At 41.3% G+C, this 18,444-nt stretch overlaps 1 protein-coding gene across 1 annotated transcript in view; it reads right to left on the reverse strand.

Annotated features, from left to right (window-relative positions):
- The window catches only part of cacna1ha (calcium channel, voltage-dependent, T type, alpha 1H subunit a), a 136,839-nt gene that overhangs the window by 65,089 nt on the left and 53,306 nt on the right, over positions 1–18,444 (reverse strand). Inside the window, exon 3 of the mRNA XM_085403492.1 lies at positions 198–309. Coding sequence (XP_085259618.1) covers positions 198–309 — 112 coding nt within the window. The remainder of the gene's footprint in view (positions 1–197; positions 310–18,444) is intronic.

Genomic DNA, 18,444 nt, shown 5'->3' on the forward strand with positions numbered 1-18,444 from the left:
AATAATTTAAAACACTAATTGAAGTAGCTTAGTTAAAATAAAAGTAAAAAATATGGTTCTTGTCTTTGTAGTGAATGGTGCTTCTGTTGAAAAAGCTCTTGAACATGTCAGTAAGTTAATCAACAACCAATCAGCTGCTGACATTACTGCATACTGTGTAGCAGGCCCAGCTGACAGTGTGGGAGTGCAGCACTTACCTGTAAGATGCGACACCACTCTGACTGGCAGGTAACGTCCTCACAGGGCCGATACATCCCCAGAGTCACACAGTTGAGCAGGATCACCAACATGGACACGTGCTCAAACCACGTGCAAGAGCAAGTTAAGGTCAAAACATATGTTGTGTGAATTCAAAAGCATGCAAAAACACAGACTGTATATAGTCAAAGCAACTTACTGTAAAGTGCCTAAAACCCGTATTATTGATAATGGCCATCACAGGGCAACATCTTTTTTTATGAAAAGTCCAATGGAATAGAAGCCTATGGGAAAATGACCATGCAGCTCTTTTAATCTATGACACAACTTAACACTTTCTTGATTAGTTTATGACCTAAATCGTAGGAGCCAAGTCGGCAGCTTTTCCTTAAGTCGGGGGGAAGCATACATCTATAGTGCTCTTGTCTATCATTACATGCTCAAGAAATAAGACAAACTTAAGAAAAGGAAAAAAACTGTGCAGCAGCTGTTGCAAAATTAGCTATGTTCCATAGGCTAAAGAGTTTGCAATTGCGAACGTTATATAAATGTAAGGTAGCTCATCGGTCCCCAACACCCGGGCCATGGACTGGTACTGGTCCGTGTCTCGTTTGGTACCGAGGCTTGGGTTTGAAATTGATGGTTTTCATGGTTTTTATCATTATTTTTGTTATTGTTTTTATCAGTAACTTGGTTTCCCTGGGTGTCTTCCTGTGTGTTATGAATAAATCGTCCTTATTTTGGTACTGGTGCTGGTTTTATTTTGTTGTATTTATCCGCGACACCTTAACGGCCGGTCAGTGAAAATATTGTCAGACATGAACCGGTCCGTGGTGCAAAAAGGGTAGGGACCGCCGATGTAGCTAACATAATGTAAGTAATGTAAGGTTATTAGGCTACTCAGCAATCATCATCATGCAATTCTACATGTACTGGTACTAATGATTAAATTTCTGGTATCGTAACATCGGTACACAAAACACAGATATACCTTTGTGAGTGTGATATAGTAGCATCTATTTCTCTATTTGTGAGTCTAAAGGTTTGCTATTTGAAAACCTTTGTCCTGCTTTGTCTCAGACATCAACTCTGACCTGATTTTACACTAATGAGTAATCTTTCCTTTTGCTGGTCCTATTCTTTTATCCTGTTTTGGTGGCGAGTGAGATTATCTATTTAGGACAAAGCAATAAATTTTAAGTGGTCTGATGACTGTGGATTTTTTTGTCCTTGAATTTTTGTCTATGTGGTGTAGCATAAATTATTAACACATAATGCCATATTGAACTGCTATTCAAGAACAGACATAAAATGGAGTTTCTGTCTTTGATGTGCTTTGAGTGCATCAACACAGATGGCAATTAAAACTGGATCTGCATTTCTGGAAGGAAAAAAAAAGTTAAATCTGAAGGCGTCTGTCAAAATCGAATAATTTCTCTCATTCGGTTTTTCATTTTTATCCGATCACAGAAAAAGCATGTGGAATATATATCAATTCACAACAAAGTAATAACCACTGTAAGAACAAACAGCAGTGAGCACATCCAATGAGCACTGACAACATGTGGAAGTATGATTTTCTTCATAAATCAAACGGTTTACAAAAACAAAAGCAAAGTCTTAAATGTATATACGAACACTACATCACAGTGGGGTTGTTCATTTTAGAAGATGTCTCATCATCTAAATGGGGAAAAAAAATTATACCCAATGGAGGAGATATTAAGCAAGAAAAAGGGAGAGAGGGAGAAAGACCGGGATGCAAAATACATTAAGGAGGAAAAATGACGTGAACGTGATTAGAAGGAAACCTAAATCAGAGGCCCTGATGCTGCTGTTTTTCTACTTTGGTTGGCTTTTACCCCAAACACACATCCCACACATTTTCTCAGGCACATTGTACACTCAGTGATCTGGTGTGCGCACTGAACTGCAGTGCAGAAGTATTCCCAAGGTGAAGTACTGTTCTAATTAGAGAAGGAGTTAAAGCGGAAAACAAATGGTGACTATTGTCTTCTACATTACTCACGGACAGTCTTATGAAGCGCACGCAAACGTAGGGATACAAATATTATATGCTAATGACATTATGCGTGTTTTCCACACACAAATGCACAAACACAGATACACTTGGGACTTAATGCTGTGATCGGAGGCCAGAAGACAGAAGTTTGTATCAGCAAACAAGTTTGACCTCAAATAGTTTTTTCTGTCCTGAGGTTGTTTGAGATGCAACTGCAGCCTATTACCACGATAGGAACATATCCTGGATTTAATTTGTGCTGGAACACAATTCGTTTAGGTTTTTTTCACATTCTCATATGCTAATTTTGTGAGCATGTGCATGTTTTGGTCAAAAGAATTGAATTGCAAACATAGATCCTAGGGTTACCTTCACCCATTTTAGAGAAGCTAACAAAGGTACACACACCACTTCACAAATGTGCCACCATTTCAATTTGATTGAATTAAATGTCATTTATACAGCGTAATGCACTTTATATTGTAAGTTAAAGATCTTTTCCTTTTCCAAATATCTTCAAAAATGACAGCCCACCAATACAGAACTCTTAAGACTGTTACCCCTACTAACATTTTGTGATTTAAAGATTTAATAAATCTGCGGATAGTTTTTGTTTCAATTCAATTCAATTCAATTTCTTTATTGTCCCACAAGGGGAATTTAGTTTAGCAGCAGGAGGATAAGAACAAGCAGAACAATACTATAAAACAATAATAACAATAATAATGATAGAAAATTCAAGGACAATTATTTGCCATTTAGGAGACAAGACGCAGTAGGGATAAAAGAGTGGATGAAGTGGATGGTTCACACAATTAATAATAGAATGAGCCTTTCTAAGCACATTTCTATTGTAAATGGCCAAAAGTCCATCTTGCCAGCGCCCTGAAATTTTGCTAGCAGTTTTTACCAGAAGTCCCAACCGATTCTTATTCTTCACCGTCAGGTTACCAAACCAGGCAGCGATACAAAAAGACATCACAGATTCGATAAAACTTCTATAAAACAAGGACAACATCTCAGATGAGACATTAAAAGATCTCATTTTCCTTAAAAAGAACAGTCTTTGTTGAACTTTTTTAGTAGTGGCATCAGCATGAGATTCAAAACACAGTTTATGGTCAAGTACCACACCTAGATATTTATAACTCTCAACGATCCCAATATCGGCAGTTTTAATGATAGTGGGTGATGAGCTATAAGAGGACTTCCTAAAATCAATAATCATGTCTTTAGTTTTTGACACATTAAGTGAGAGGAAGGACTCATCACACCAATTCACAAAATCATCTACAACCTGTCCATGGCCTGACTCGTCGATTACTGTGTCATCAGCAAACTTCAGGATGTGTCTGTTTGTGAAATTGCTGCGACACTCATTTGTGTACAGAATGAACAGAAGGGGAGAGAGGCAGCAACCCTGTTTTAAGTCCCTACTTAGATAATATGTAATTCACGGCTTGATAGCAAGACATGATTGCGTCACTGAACTGTACCCAAGTCTGCTCAGATTAGCCGTTGTAGTTTGTAGTGCTCCAAACCCAGGAAGTTGCCGAATCCCCCTGTTTGTCAAACTATGCAACATCAACCCTCACAGAATGCCTGAAGGGTGTTTCTCCTTTCTCTTCTTTCTTTTATAAATTCTCATTTATTGGCCATTATACTGTAACTTCAAAACATATATATTAGCAAATAGCTAACTTCTGTATCAGTATACTTGTAATTTAAAAAAAATGAGTCTTGTTTCTTTATCCATACATTTTCCTATTTACCTAAACACTTTCATATATGAATCTTACACATTTCAACGGGTGTGTACATGGTCACATGCACAGACAAGCAAAAAAAAAGTCAACAGAAGTGTGGTTTTCATGTTGTATTTTTAATTTCTCACCAAGATAAAATCCATTTTTCTCAAATGCATCCTCCATATTCATTATTTTGTGTTTTTCTTCCATTGATTTAGAAATATTCCCTGCAAGATGGTGAATAACTGCAGTGTATTTTGATTTACATTACAATTCCTGCATCCTATCAGTTTAAGAGGAATTTCCTTTAGACAACTAAGCTGTAGATGCAGTACATTATCAAAGAGGCAATTTCAATTATTTATGCCAATTACATGTGACATTTTTGGACAAGGAGCTAAAATATCCTACCAGCAAAAACATTACAATTAGCCATCTGTGGCACTGTTACGTGTATTCAATAGACTATGCTTTGCTTCTTCCAACACATCATCAAGATTATGCTGTTCCCACCAGGATTTCCTGAGCCTCAGATACCAATACTCACCTACGCTTAAACCTTACAAATGCGCAGTGAGCTCTGCCAAAATGCCCAGCATATTTATTCTCCCTAGTGACGGTGAGTACTCAGTATGAGGAAAGCTAAAAGACATGAGTCTGCTTAATTGTGCAGATCAATTAAAGCATAAATGGTAAAATGTTGTTTGTATTTACTTAAAACCAATGCTGTGCCTTTTCAGGGAGAGTGGAGCCAGTGTTTTTGCAGCAGGCATTTATTATAGGGGTGCAACGATACACAAAATTCACGGTTCGGTTCGGTTCGATACTTTGGTGTCACGGTTCGATATTTTTTCGATACAAAAAAAAAATGTTCATGCCTTTTTAATTTGTCATTTATTAAAATTATAAATATATATTTTAACACAAAAGTACAGTTTTTAAATTTAACCCTAACCCTTGTGCGTGTTGTTTTTTAGCTCGTCATATTGCAGCCACAGAAATTCTTTTGTCCATGAAACCATAAAGCTGCACTTTCTTTTTGCCTTATAGTCTGATTTGTCATAACTTCTCCGTTTTGTGGTAAGCTTTTCTTTGGCTGTCACTTCTTCACCCTGACCTGTCTTATTTGGCTCAGCAGAACTAAAATATATATCTGTCTGTGAAGGTTCTCAATCATCCAGGTCATCGTAGTGAAATATATATCCTGCCGCACTCACATAAGCTCAGCGATTCTCTGCGCGATCAACCTCTCACATGTTTAAGCTGCGGGAGATTTCACTTGTCATGTTTGCATAGTAAGCTAACGATTAATAAGACGATGTCAGAGGAATTGGTGCACAAATTATCATCACTCACAGATCAGTGCTGTCGCTCTCTATACACAGTTCGCACGATTGCAAAGTGAAAGCAAAAAAACAAGCGCAAATTCAAACACGATTTCAATATGTCACATATTGACAGTGGCTCACCCAATGACATAATTACCCAGCTACATTTCTGAAAGAATGCAAAAGCATTGACATATATTTTTCCTTCCTACAATAGCCCGACAGGCAGGGGAGAGATAGCCCCGGGACGTCGGGCTAGCGATATTGCGAGCCCTGTATCTGATTGAGGAATCACTCATCTTTGGAAAAGAGAGTTTATTACAGAGAAATGTCTCTTTCCAAAATAAAAGCTATACTATCCGTTTCTTCTGGGCTATATTCTCAGCAGCATATTAAACATATCAGGTCTCCATAAGGAGAATCCTGTGCTAACAGCTGTCTAAATGACTCGGCTAAAGTTTGTAGCATGCATGCTTGTTTTTGTCTTTGCACTAGGATGATGTCGGTGTAAATGTGCAGTCATATTCGTTGTGTTCCCACTAGTGCTTTCAGGTTAATCTCGTTGAAATAACCTTAACGCCACAACATGGCAAATCTCCGTTAACGAGCTACCCTATACAGAGGGGCTAGACGGCCAACACGTTAACGAGCTAACTGCGCTAACACACTAGCTCCCACCCATGTAATTGAGCATTGCATGGCACATCCAACATACTGTTTTACTTTAGTCCATGACTCGCTTACCTTCAGGGTCATACGTCACATGAAAACCAAAATAATTCCAAACGCCAGATCTGAATGAGGGTGGGGAGGTCCACTTCTGTCTCGCTAGCTTGCCCTGCGCTCTTCCTTCTGACCATCCTGTCTGTGTTGAGTGCTCAGTGAATCTGCGTTCGACTACTCCGCCTAGGCTGCACTCTCGAGCCTAGGCGGAGTAGTCAAATGCAGATTCACTGAGCGCTCAACACAGACAGCATCGTCAGAAGGAAAGTTGATAAAATAAATTACAAATTTTGTATTGTTCTTTTTTTTTCTCCCCTTTGGTTTTCTTTCTTTCTCTCTCCCTCTTTCTTTCATTCTTTCCCCCTGTCCTATCCCACAGTCATGTCTGTCCCGTTTGCAACTGAAAATAAAATAAATTCATAATTATAATAAAGGTCAATCAAATGGACCAATATGATGATCCACTTAAAATAAATCCTCTTGGCATCTTTCTTGGCCTCAAGACAACAATTCTGATGGCTATAGATCCAAACGGGACACAAAAAAAAAAAAAAAAAAAAAATTGAAAGAAAAAAATTTGAAAAAAATTGTATTGTTCGATACATATGCGTACCGAACCGAAAGCACTGTATCGAACGGTTCAATATCGATACGAATATCGTTGCACCCCTAATTTATTAAGTTAGTGTTCTGAAAATAGGACAACTATAAGGATACGCTCACTGAACATATGAGTGTAGGATTGCGCAGGCACAAATGTAGCTTAGCAGAACTGGCACATAATAGATTACAGCTGTCTCTAGAACCTCTAACCTAAACAACCTGAGCAAGTTACTCATGATCTGTCACCAGAAACCACAAGACAACAAAATAAATTGGATTAAATGAAAACATTTGCTGTTGTCCTTGTGAAACCAGGTGGAGTTTTATAAAATCACAGGGATAAAGTGGGTAAAAGTTAGACCTCAAAGGTGCTCAAAGGTGTGCTTGAGGGTTAGCACTAGGTTATGTGGTTAAAGACTTATCCAGCTTATTCTGACTGGATATATAATTATTGTCAATTTCTAATCTAGATGGAAACAAATTTGCTACTTTTGCCAATTTATCACAGTCAATTGCCATATTATCACAAACAAATTGGATGTCATTGCGAACTTGACCCCATTAAATTGCAAAGTGAAAGCAGTCTGACTGTCTTAATGGCATTTTATATTGCCATTATGATGTGGCTGCAGACCTGGTCCTTGTCTTCAAAGTCGTTTTAAACACCAACTATATTATTGGCCATATGTGGAGTCACTTGGGTTGTCCTCAGTCTCCAAACACTGTTTTCCCTACTATAGCATCCATGCAGGAGTGCAGGTAGTGCAAGGATTAAAGATTAAGAAATATTTTAATGCATTTAATAGCTGCACCAGCATTTTGGTTTCCAATGATTTGATTACATTTATAAGAGGCATTACACATAGAAAAACACAGAGAAACTGCACTGCTTTATTTCTAGAAAACATGGTTTCTGCCAGCGCATTGAGCTCTTGTTCCCATGGTATGCAACTGCTAGATATTCTAGCTAACGGAAACATTACAACTGTGGGAGTCTGAAAGAATGCAAACCCTGCAGCAGCTTATTCTCTGAAGATTTTTTTTTAAATGAGAAGGAGTCCAAAGTATCTAAAAAAGAGGGGAATACTCACAGGCGGTGGCGTTATAGCTTTGTGTTGTGCACCCGATCTACAAATGTACTGGAATCTTATTTAGCAATTACATCAGTGTAAAACAGTGTTAAACAAGTGGCTCCCTTGGGGGAGTAGTAATAAAAAAAAAAATGTTAATAGCATGCTGTTGCAGGTATCGCTACAAACCAAAAAAACATCTTCAATCACACTGGAAAATGCCTTGGGTCAGTCTGTTGCAATGCACAGTTTAAACACACACACACTAAGTCAAGCAGTGTAAGGTCGATCCTTCCTTGACAGATGAAAGATTCAGTAATCTGCAGCTGAATTAAAAGGAAAGATTTGAATATTCAGAAAAGCTCTCTCTCCTTCTTCTTCTTTCTCGCGCTCTCTCTCCCATGTTCTCCTCTGTTCCTCCTTGTGCTCTGCTTTCTCTAATTCCTCTTTAATTTCCACAGTCAACACCTCCAGAGTCCCCTTCTGTCTTATCCCCCCAACCCATCCACCACAAACACACACGCGCACACATATGCAGGCACAGACACACACAAGGACTAATGTGCAAGCCTTTAAAGCTAAGCCAGGCTCTTGCCGCAAAGCAGAGTAGGGATAGACAGTGAACTGCAGTAAACAGAAAACAGCAAACTTACCGGTGGTTTTAAAATTTTGTTTGACTTTCTCTTCTAAGACACACACACGCACAAAAACATGATACGCACAATTAGAGAAGCACACACATTCTTAAATGTAAAAGCTGTATGGTGCAACGGGCAAGGTTAAATTCTGTGTTCAGTAGTTACAATCCAGGCCAAGCACACAGCGCTCTTGGTCTCACTTGTTAAGGTCAATTCACGCTGTGGCTGTGATTCAACAAGCTGCTGGAAACTTGCACAGAGTCTGTCCCATATTGACATGATAGTTTACACAATTGCTGCAGCTTTCCATGATTGCCACATCCCAAAGGTGCTGTATTGGATTGAGATCTGGTGACTGTGGAGGCCTTTGAGTACAATGAACCCATTGTCATGGTCGAGAAACCAGTTCGAGATGATTTGAGCTTGGTGACGTGGTGTATTATTGAAGCAGCCAACAGATGATCGCTACACTGTGGTCAAAGGAATAGACATGACCAGCAACAACACTGAGGGAAGCTGTGGTGTTTAAATAAGGCCAAAATATGCCATTTTGCCAACACTACCATCAACTGCCTGACGTTTGACACAAGGCTGGATGGATCAATGCTTTTATGGGTTGTTTTTTTTTTTTTGCCAAACTGGGACACTGCCACCTGAATGTTGATTGAGACTCATCAGACCAGGCCACATTTTTCCAATCTTGGTTATTTGAGTTACTGTTGCCTTCCTATCAGCTCAAGGCAATCTGACCTCTGACACCAACAAGGCATTTTCACCCAGAGAACTACTGCTTACTGGTTTTCTTTTTCTCTCTTTCTGAACATTCACTGTAAACCCTAGAGATGGTTCCGTGGGAAAATCCCAGTCGATCAGCAATTTCTGAAATACTCAGCACCCCATCTGCCACCAGCAACCATGCCACGATCAAAGTCACTTAAATCACTTCTCTTCCCCCTTCTGCTTAATTTGGACATCATTCTTTACGAGCGTAAATGCACTGAGTTGTTCCCATGTGTTTGGCTGATTAGATATTTGCATTAACGAACAGTTGAATGAAGTTGTCCGTTAAACCATGGTTAAACACAAGATTAATCTCAAAACTTATTTCTCTCAAATAAAGGTGCAGGACCTTAGAAGAAACATCGTAGAGATCCAAAAATCAAGAAAAGCAACCAAAGCATCTCTAATAACAATGATGTTAAAAAAAATCCCAGGTGTGACAGCAAAACACCTAAAGAAATCTCAACAGGTTTTTAAAATAGAGTCTCTTGTCCACCATTAGAAAAGCAATGAATACGATTGGTGCTAATTAATAAGGCTTTACAGGTGAAATCAATAATAAAACACACAATGGGGCCTTAAACTGTGTTTGCTTTTTATTTTTCTCAGTTTTTCTCATGTCATTGAAAATTTATCCTACAACAGTGCAGGAGTATTAACCTCGACCCACTGCTGGAAATAAGGTTAACTCTATATGAGTTTTTTTCTAAATCCAGCCTCCTCTTGAAAAAACTTTTATTGCTTTCTTCCTTTTTCCCGATCGTTGATTCTCACCAGTTCTCCACCTCAGCTGCCGCCTTTATGTCTCTACTCTCTATTATCCACCCTCAAGCATAACCACATTACTTGGTGGGCACCATATAATGGATTGTACGTCTACTTGAGCCATTAAAGCTCTTCCTAAATGGTAAGACAGAATTCATATACTATATTCTTAAAAACCAAAATGAATGTCAAACTAAAGCTGTGTACATTTTGTAAAGGAGTTTTAGACAAATAAGAACGTAAGTATTAGAGATGGGAAACACCAGACACCCCACGATATGATACTAACACAATACTTCACACACAATATGATATTATTGCGATTTGTAACAGTTTCCGATATACTGACTGATTCAGTAACTGCAAATTATTATCTGTTATCTTTTTTATCCAATAAGATAAATGTATCGCACTTAATTTTTGTTACAAAATGATACCAACACTGTTTCTTATGCCATAAATGTTGCACAAGACAGAGTAAGTTTGCAACCAGTCTGCTATCAGTCTGCAATTGAATGGGGTTAAGCTGGCAATTATATGCAATCTGTTTCTGATAATGCAGAATATAACTATCATAAACCATTGAAAATATTGTTGTCTACATAGATAGAAATTCACATTTAGTAGAAATTGACATTAACTATTACAGTGCATTTGGACTTAGCAAACATCAAGTTCTATAGGAATATAACCAGAATACAACCAAAGACTCATTCAGACTGATGGCAACATGTTGGCAATCTGTCTGCATTTATAGATTAGACAGCAATTGGAAACCTTTGACAATCTCTCTGAGAGTGACTGCAGTTGGTCCAAATCAGACTGCAACTGTTTGCAGAAAGGTTGCCTCTGCCAGGCGGTCTGTCCAATCGCCTTCCAATCAAAAGTGGTCATGAATAGTTGTGGAACACCCTCAAGGTCTGAACAACTATTTAGTCACCACAAGTTGCAGCTGGTGACAGAATGTAAAAATAACCCCACAATCATCAGGCAGGCACTCATTTATTTTTGTAAATGTAAGGGGAAAAAAATTAGGAGATACATTTGTTTTTGTTTTTGATTTTTTTTTGTTGTTAAACCAATTTACTGTAAGTTTATTTCATTTAACTTTTGGTGCATGAGATGAGCCCTCTTGTTTGTAGTATTCCCCAAGTATTTTTAGAAAATATCAATATTTCTTGCGGCTTGAATACACAAGGCCGCAGGTCGATGATCGATTTTGTAATCGTATCACCAGACCTGCGACCATATGTTCTGGAATCTCGGGTAAAGAGAGGGGCTGAGCTGTCAACTGATCACCACCTGGTGGTGAGTTGGATCAGGTGGCGGGGGAGGACGCTGGACAGACCTGGTGCACCTAAACGCGTAGTGAGGGTGTGCTGGGAACGCCTAGCAGAAGCCCCGGTTTGCGAGATCTTCAACAGCATTCCGAGGGAGACTGGGGACATTGAGTCCGAATGGACCATGTTCAGCATCTCCATTGCCGAAGCTGCTGCATTGAGCTGTGGCCGGAAGGTGGTTGGTGCCTGTTGTGGTGGTAATCCCTGAACCAAATGGTGGACACCAGAGGTGAAGGGAGCCACCAGGCTGAAGAAGGAGTCCTATCGGGCTTGGTTAGCCTGTGGGACTTCGGAGGCAGCTGACAGGTACCGACAGGCCAAGCAGAATGCGGCTCGGGCAGTGGCTGAAGCAAAAACTCGGGTCTGGGAGGAGTTCGGAGAGGCCATGGAAAAAGACTTTCAGACTGCCCTGAAGAGATTCTGGCAAACCGTCAGGCGTCTCAGGAGGGGAAAGCGGTGCTCTACCTGCACTGTGTATAGTGCTGGCGGAGCGCTGCTGACTTCAACTGAGAAAATTGTCGGACGGTGGAAGGAATACTTTGAGGACCTCCTTAATCCCACTGACACGTCTTCTGAGGAGGAAGCAAAGTCTGGGGATGACCCGCCAATTTCCAGGGGCGAGGTCACTGAGACAGTTAAACAACTCCTTGGTGGCAGGGCCCCTGGTGTGGATGAGGTCCGCCCTGAGTTCCTGAAGGCTCTGGATGTTGTAAGGCTGTCCTGGTTGACACGCCTCTACAATGTTGCGTGGAGATCAGGGGCAGTACCCCTGGACTGGCAGACCGGGGTGTTGGTCCCCATCTTTAAGAATGGGGACCGGAGGGTGTGTTCCAACTACAGGGGGATCACACTCCTCAGCCTCCCCGGGAAAGTCTATGCCAGGGTGCTGGAAAGGAGAGTTTGTCCGCAAGTCGAACCTCAGATACAGGAGGAACAACGCGGTTTTCGTCCTGGTCGCGGAACACTGGACCAGCTCTTTATCCTCTCAAGGATACTTGAGGGTGCATGGGAGTTTGCCCAACCAGTCTACATGTGTTTTGTGGACTTGGAGAAGGCATTCGACTGTGTCCCTCAGGGTGTCCTGTGGGAGGTGCTGCAGGAGTATGGGGTGTCTGGCCCATTGCTATGGACCATTCGAGCCCTGTACAACCGTTGCAAGAGCTTGGTTCGCATTGCCGGCAATAAGTCGGACTCGTTCCCGGTGGGTGATGGGCTCCGCCAGGGCTGCCCTTTGTCACTGATTCTGTTCACAATTTTTATGGACATAATTTCTAGGCGCAGCCAAGTGGCGGAGGGCTTTCACTTCGGTGGCCTCAGAATCTCATCTCTGCTCTTTGCAGATGATGTGGTTCTGTTGGCTTCATCGGGTGGGGGCCTCCAGCTCGCACTGGAACGGTTCGCAGCCGAGTGTGAAGCAGCGGGAATGAGGATCAGCACCTCCAAATCTGAGGCCGGAAAAGGGTGGAGTGCCCACTCCGGGTCGGGGATGAGTTCCTGCCCCAAGTGGAAGAGTTCAAGTATCTCGGGGTCTTGTTCGCGAGTGATGGGAGAAGGGAGCCCGAGAGCGACAGACGGATTGGCTGTAGTGATGCGGACGCTGCACCGGTCCGTCATGGTGAAGAGGGAGCTGAGTGTAAAAGCGAAGCTCTCAATTTACCGGTCGATCTACGTCCCTACCCTCACCTATGGCCACGAGCTGTGGGTAGTGACGGAAAGAACGAGATCGCGGATACAAGCGGCAGAAATGAGCTGCCTCGGAAGGGTGGCTGGCCTCTCCCTTAGAGATAGGGTGAGAAGCTCAGCCATCCGGGAGAGGCTCAGAGTAGAGCCGCTGCTCCTCCACATCGAAAGGAGCCAGCTGAGGTGGTTCGGGCATCTGACAAGGATGCCTCTTGGACGCCTCCTGGGTGAGGTGTTCCAGGCATGTCCCACCAGGAGGAGGCCCCGGGGCAGACCCAGGACACGCTGGAGAGATTATATCTCTCGGCTGGCCTGGGAACGCCTTGGCGTTCCCCCAGATAAGCTGGAGGAGGTAGCTGGGGGGAGGGAGGTCTGGGCTTCTCTGCTTAGGCTGCTGCCCCTGTGACCCGGCCCCGGATAAAGCGGAAAAAGATGGATATCAATATTTCGTATCCCTGTATTAATGCAATGTAGCCACACAAAATAACGCTATATATACTGATTTTATCCTCACACCTAGGAAATATATATGGCAAAACATTCACGACCTGTACGGTTCACTGTTCATCTTTAAGCATCTGCTCTACAAATATGCAACAATTAAACCCATCCAAGGTAAACAAGACACAGCTATCACAATGCAGTACTACACGTTTGTAGGAGCCTGTTACATTTGCACCACATTCTGTCACAGCAAAGTCTCACACCTACAGCGACTGTGAAAACACTTACACACATTCACAAAGTTCACACACATAACAGTGCATAGTATTTGTATACGCATTTACACTCACGCTTGGTTCATGATTTGCAGGTTGCATTATTTTCTGTGCTTGTTTCTCTATTTTTTGCGGTGGACATAAGAGCATACACAGTACAGCATTACATGTTCAACAGTGCTTTGACACACACACACACACACACACACACACACACACACACACACACACACACACACACACACACACACACACTTGGACACAAGCTGCTGCTGTTACAAGAAAACAACAATACCCTTACGCTCCATGTAGGCATACATGGATACACAGAAGCTTGAATACACAAGAGAGATCACACACACAAACACACACACATATCAAGGACACTCCAGTTGAGCTGTCAGGCTGAAGCCAGTGAATACAAGAGGAAGCCATAGAGAGCACAGAGGGGAGGAAGGAGGTTGCAGTTCAGTAAAGAATCACTGAAGCAGTACAGACATAGAGATGCCCAGTTGTCTTCCATCTCAGGAGCAATTCATCTGCATAAAGATTAAGACCATATTTGGGATGCTTTTGTCTTCTTTTTCCCAGTTATGGCTTCCTTTATTTCATCTCCCCTACCCTCTTTCTCGCCTCCATCCTCCCTCGGCTCTCTGTTTGTCCATATGAGTTAAAGAGGGCCATAGCTCTCGGCTCACAAGCAGAACTTATCCCTCACTGCTCCACGGCTTAGTGCTCTTTGTTCTACGATAAGCTACAAATTTAGGCTGTCCCCTCTGGTTACAGCTCCTAAACTTCCCTTTCCTACACAGTGAGGCAATGTTTTCTTTGTCCGACCACACATTCACACAAGAACATGAGTTTGATTTGAACAATGAGCAGTCAAATAAAATGCTACGGCATGGAATGACATCACTCTGCAGGGTTTTTTTTTCTCTCATTTGTGCAGCAGTAAGCCAGGAAGGCAAAGGGAATCTAAAATATTTTAAAATGTTTCTGTGCAGATGACATTGGTCACAGTTGGTGGGCACAGTTTAAAGAGCCTCACGGTTTCCCCTCTTAAGCTCGAAGGCTGTTGCTTTCTCGTGTCAAGTGAAATTTCTCAGTCAAATGGATAAACTTCAACTCTCTGCTTTGCTTTGTTTGCCTCATTCCACTAAATTGGGACCTTAATGAAATGTAATTAGTGTAAATGTGAAAGGGTCAGATCAGTGACCAGTCACAGCACTTAGCTCCGTCATGAAGACAGATGGCTTACAAAGGCAAATCTATGCATCCATACGCACAGAGCGAGGCGGAGAAAAACACAGCCAGGTCTGCAACACTGAAGTGAGTCTTAAAGTGCTTTGAAGGCTAATGGAGTGCAACTCTGTTGAAAAAATTTAAGCAAAAGCAGTGAAAAGAGGAAAAATTCCAGGGGGATTTGCCTTGTATTCTAGAAATTAGGGCTGCTCAATTAATCGAATTTTAATCACGATTACGATCTGGGCTTTCAACGATCATTAAAAATGACTGAGCCGATTATTAGCCCCTCCCTCATTTATCCGCGACACCTTAAAGGCTGGTCCGTGAAAATATTGTCGGGCATAAACCGGTCCGTGGCGCAAAAAAGGTTGGAGACCGCTGATTAAGAGGACCCGAGGGAAGCTCGGAAAGCTAAGCAGAAGTTATTTGGAGAGGAGAGTGACTGCCGTTGGTTGAAAAGAGAGTTTAAAAAAAAAAAAAAAAAACTTCAGTGGTGTTGCACACTATTTTATATTATTTTTTTTAAGTTATTGTTAACCCTTTAAAGCCGGTCAGAGCAGCACGCTCCGTTTTGCGTAACTATTTTTAAATCCCTGTAGAATCTGAACCGTGTAAGCTAGCGCAATAATTTGTTTTGCATATGAAACCGGAGGAGTTTCATATGCAAAACACACACGTCTACACACACGACTGCACTCCTCGCCACCACAGCAACATCTTTGTGAAATTTGCAGATGACACCACAGTGGTGGGGCTCATTTCCAAGGGAGACGAGTCTACGTACAGAGACGAGGTGGAGCAGCTGACGTCATGGTGTAAGGCCAATAACCTCCTCCTCAACACTTCAAAAACCAAAGAACTCATAATAGACTTCAGAAGGAAAAAGGCAGAGATCCAACCACTATTCATAAATGGGGACTGTGTAGAAAGGGTGGCAAGCTTCCGCTTCCTGGGAGTCAATATAGAGGAGAACCTTTCCTGGAGTGTGAACACCTCCGAGCTGCTGAAAAAGGCCCAACAGAGACTGTACTTCCTGAGAATTCTCAGGAGGAATAACATCACACAGAGACTGCTGGTGTCCTTCTACAGAGCCACCATTGAGAGTGTTCTAACTTACTGCATATGCATCTGGTACACTAGCTGCACAGGGGCTCAGAGGAAAGCACTCCAAGGGATCATTAACACCGCCCAAAAGATCACTGGCTGCCCTCTCCCCACACTGGAAGTTCTACACAACGCCCACTGTTTTAAAAAGGCCCAAAACATCATAAAAGACACCTCACATCCTGGCCACTCCCTGTTCGAACTGTTGCCCTCAGGCAGACGGTACAGGGCAATCAGAGCAAGGACTAATAGACTCAAACACAGCTGTTATCCAACTGCAATAACACATCTGAATACTACAAAAAAATGTCCATCACGCCACTCTTGTGTTAATCTATGCACGGTCTGAAGCATGTGTGTGGGAATGTATGTGAATGTTTTACTGTTATATCTTATTAGTATTTTAAGTATTCTATCTATTTTATTTATTGAATTTTATTGTTTTATTTATATTTTGATATTGCTAGGGATGATGCAATGATCGGGGACCATTCTTAATTTCGTTGTTCTCATGACAATGACAATAAAGTTTCTGATTCTGATTCTGATTCTGAGTTGTACTTACATCTGATGCCATCAGCTTGTCCTCGGTCACGGTTTCGTTCCACATATAGCTTTGCAAAAATTGCATAAAAAGCGCTTGCAGGAACAAAAACATAATATTCCAGAAACACGCTTTGCCGTTACTATCAGCTGTTCGTAACACTTCCCACAGTAAAATGATGCACATGCTGTTTTCTTTGCAAATTTGCATCATAGGATTGTTTTTTGTTTTTCCTGCAGTATATAAAAATTGCTGTATCTCCAAAATAAAACTATGAAGACACTCAAAATAAATTTCCTGTGGTGGGAAACTATTTTTTTGCAACTTTATTGTATTTAAAGTTTTGAGGGATAAACCTCTTAAATTTCTCCAAGTAGAAATATATGTAAACAAAACAAAAACGATTTTCAATTTTTTTTGTAGTTTATTGCACTTTTTTGCAATTTATGTAATTACTATGGACTTAATGCATACATATTATTAAAATATGGGCTATAACAGTTGTATTGATGTATAGCAACTTGAAATGCTCCCACAAATGGCACTACAGCATGTAAAAAAAATAAATAATATAAGCTCTGGTGGACTTGGTTCTATGGTAGGTCTTAAAGGGTTAAATAAATATCGTCAAATAATCGTGATCTCAATTTCAGTGAAAATAATCGTGATTATCATTTTTGCCATAATCGAGCAGCCCTACTAGAAATTGCATTCAAATCTTTATCAAAGTCCTTTTAGAAAGCCAGTCTCACCACTTAGCCCCCATTTTGGTAATGCTTTAGGGCAGTTATATGAAACCATGGCTTTAATTTCAACAGTGATTTATAAAATCTCTAGTCAAACCACTTAGAAAATGTGACTTGGCCCCAAAATCAGGCTTAAAAAGCACTTCTCCTCAGTAGGTTACACTTCAGCTATGCTTGTGCAAACCAGAGTGCAGAAAACTGGCTGTCACAACACTGTGAAACTGCTACGAACTTCCATCTCACGTGAAAGATCTCTCTGTCTTTATGCAAAATTTACTACTAGTGACAAAAAGTTTCATATCTGAACCCTTTTTATCACTTACAAAAAAACATCCATCTCTACACCTTCTAAACACAGTGTGTTTTCTGACCTGGATTCCTCCCATCACTCCCAACCAGTCTCAGAAGATGGCCATCCTGGTTCTGCCAGGTTTCTTCCTGTTAAAAGGGAGTTTTTCCTTCCCAATGTCACCAAGTGGATACTTAGAGTGAGACATCTGATTGTTGGGCTACTTTTTAAAAGTTGTTCTTTTTCTTCATCTTTTTTAAGGGGGTCAAAAACATAAAAAGGATAAAAGCTGACGAAATCTTTGTTTATTTTCTCTCAACGTAAACGTAATCTTTGCCCTCTTCTCATTAGTCAGTGCTACTGGGTCTGACTTCTATAAACCCTGTCCTCTCCCTCTTTCTCTTTTAGGCCTTATGCATTTAATTTCTCTAATGTACATAGTTTATTTAATTTTCTGACATGACATAAATTCATGCTGATGTTACAGAAAATGTAATATCGCAGGAGTGCAGGAGTATTAACCCCCACTCCCCTGCTGAAAACAAGGTTAACCCTCCCCCCTTTTTTCTCTTCCTCTACCCCCTGGCCCAAAATCTTGCTGTATCTCTATTCCTCTCTCCCCTTTTCCTCAACTTTAACCTTCACCCCTTTCTCCAGCTGCCACCATTATCTCACTACGTTATCCACCTTCTATCTGTCCTCTTAACCTTTCACCTCTCTCTTGATCCGAGTGTCCTCCTCCGTTTCCTCGGATTTCCTTCCAGCTTCTTTCGATATCTATTCTCCTGCACACCCTCATCCTCGCTCTTCATGCTCTGGTCCATCCCTCTTTCATTACAGAAAAGCAAACTCAATTCCATCAGATGTAATAGGCTAATCACGCTATTGGCTCAGGTCGATC

Source organism: Rhamphochromis longiceps, linkage group LG4, assembly GCF_057381845.1.
Source record: "Rhamphochromis longiceps isolate RC_006_pf linkage group LG4, R_longiceps_female_GT1.1, whole genome shotgun sequence".
Lineage (NCBI taxonomy): Eukaryota > Metazoa > Chordata > Actinopteri > Cichliformes > Cichlidae > Rhamphochromis > Rhamphochromis longiceps.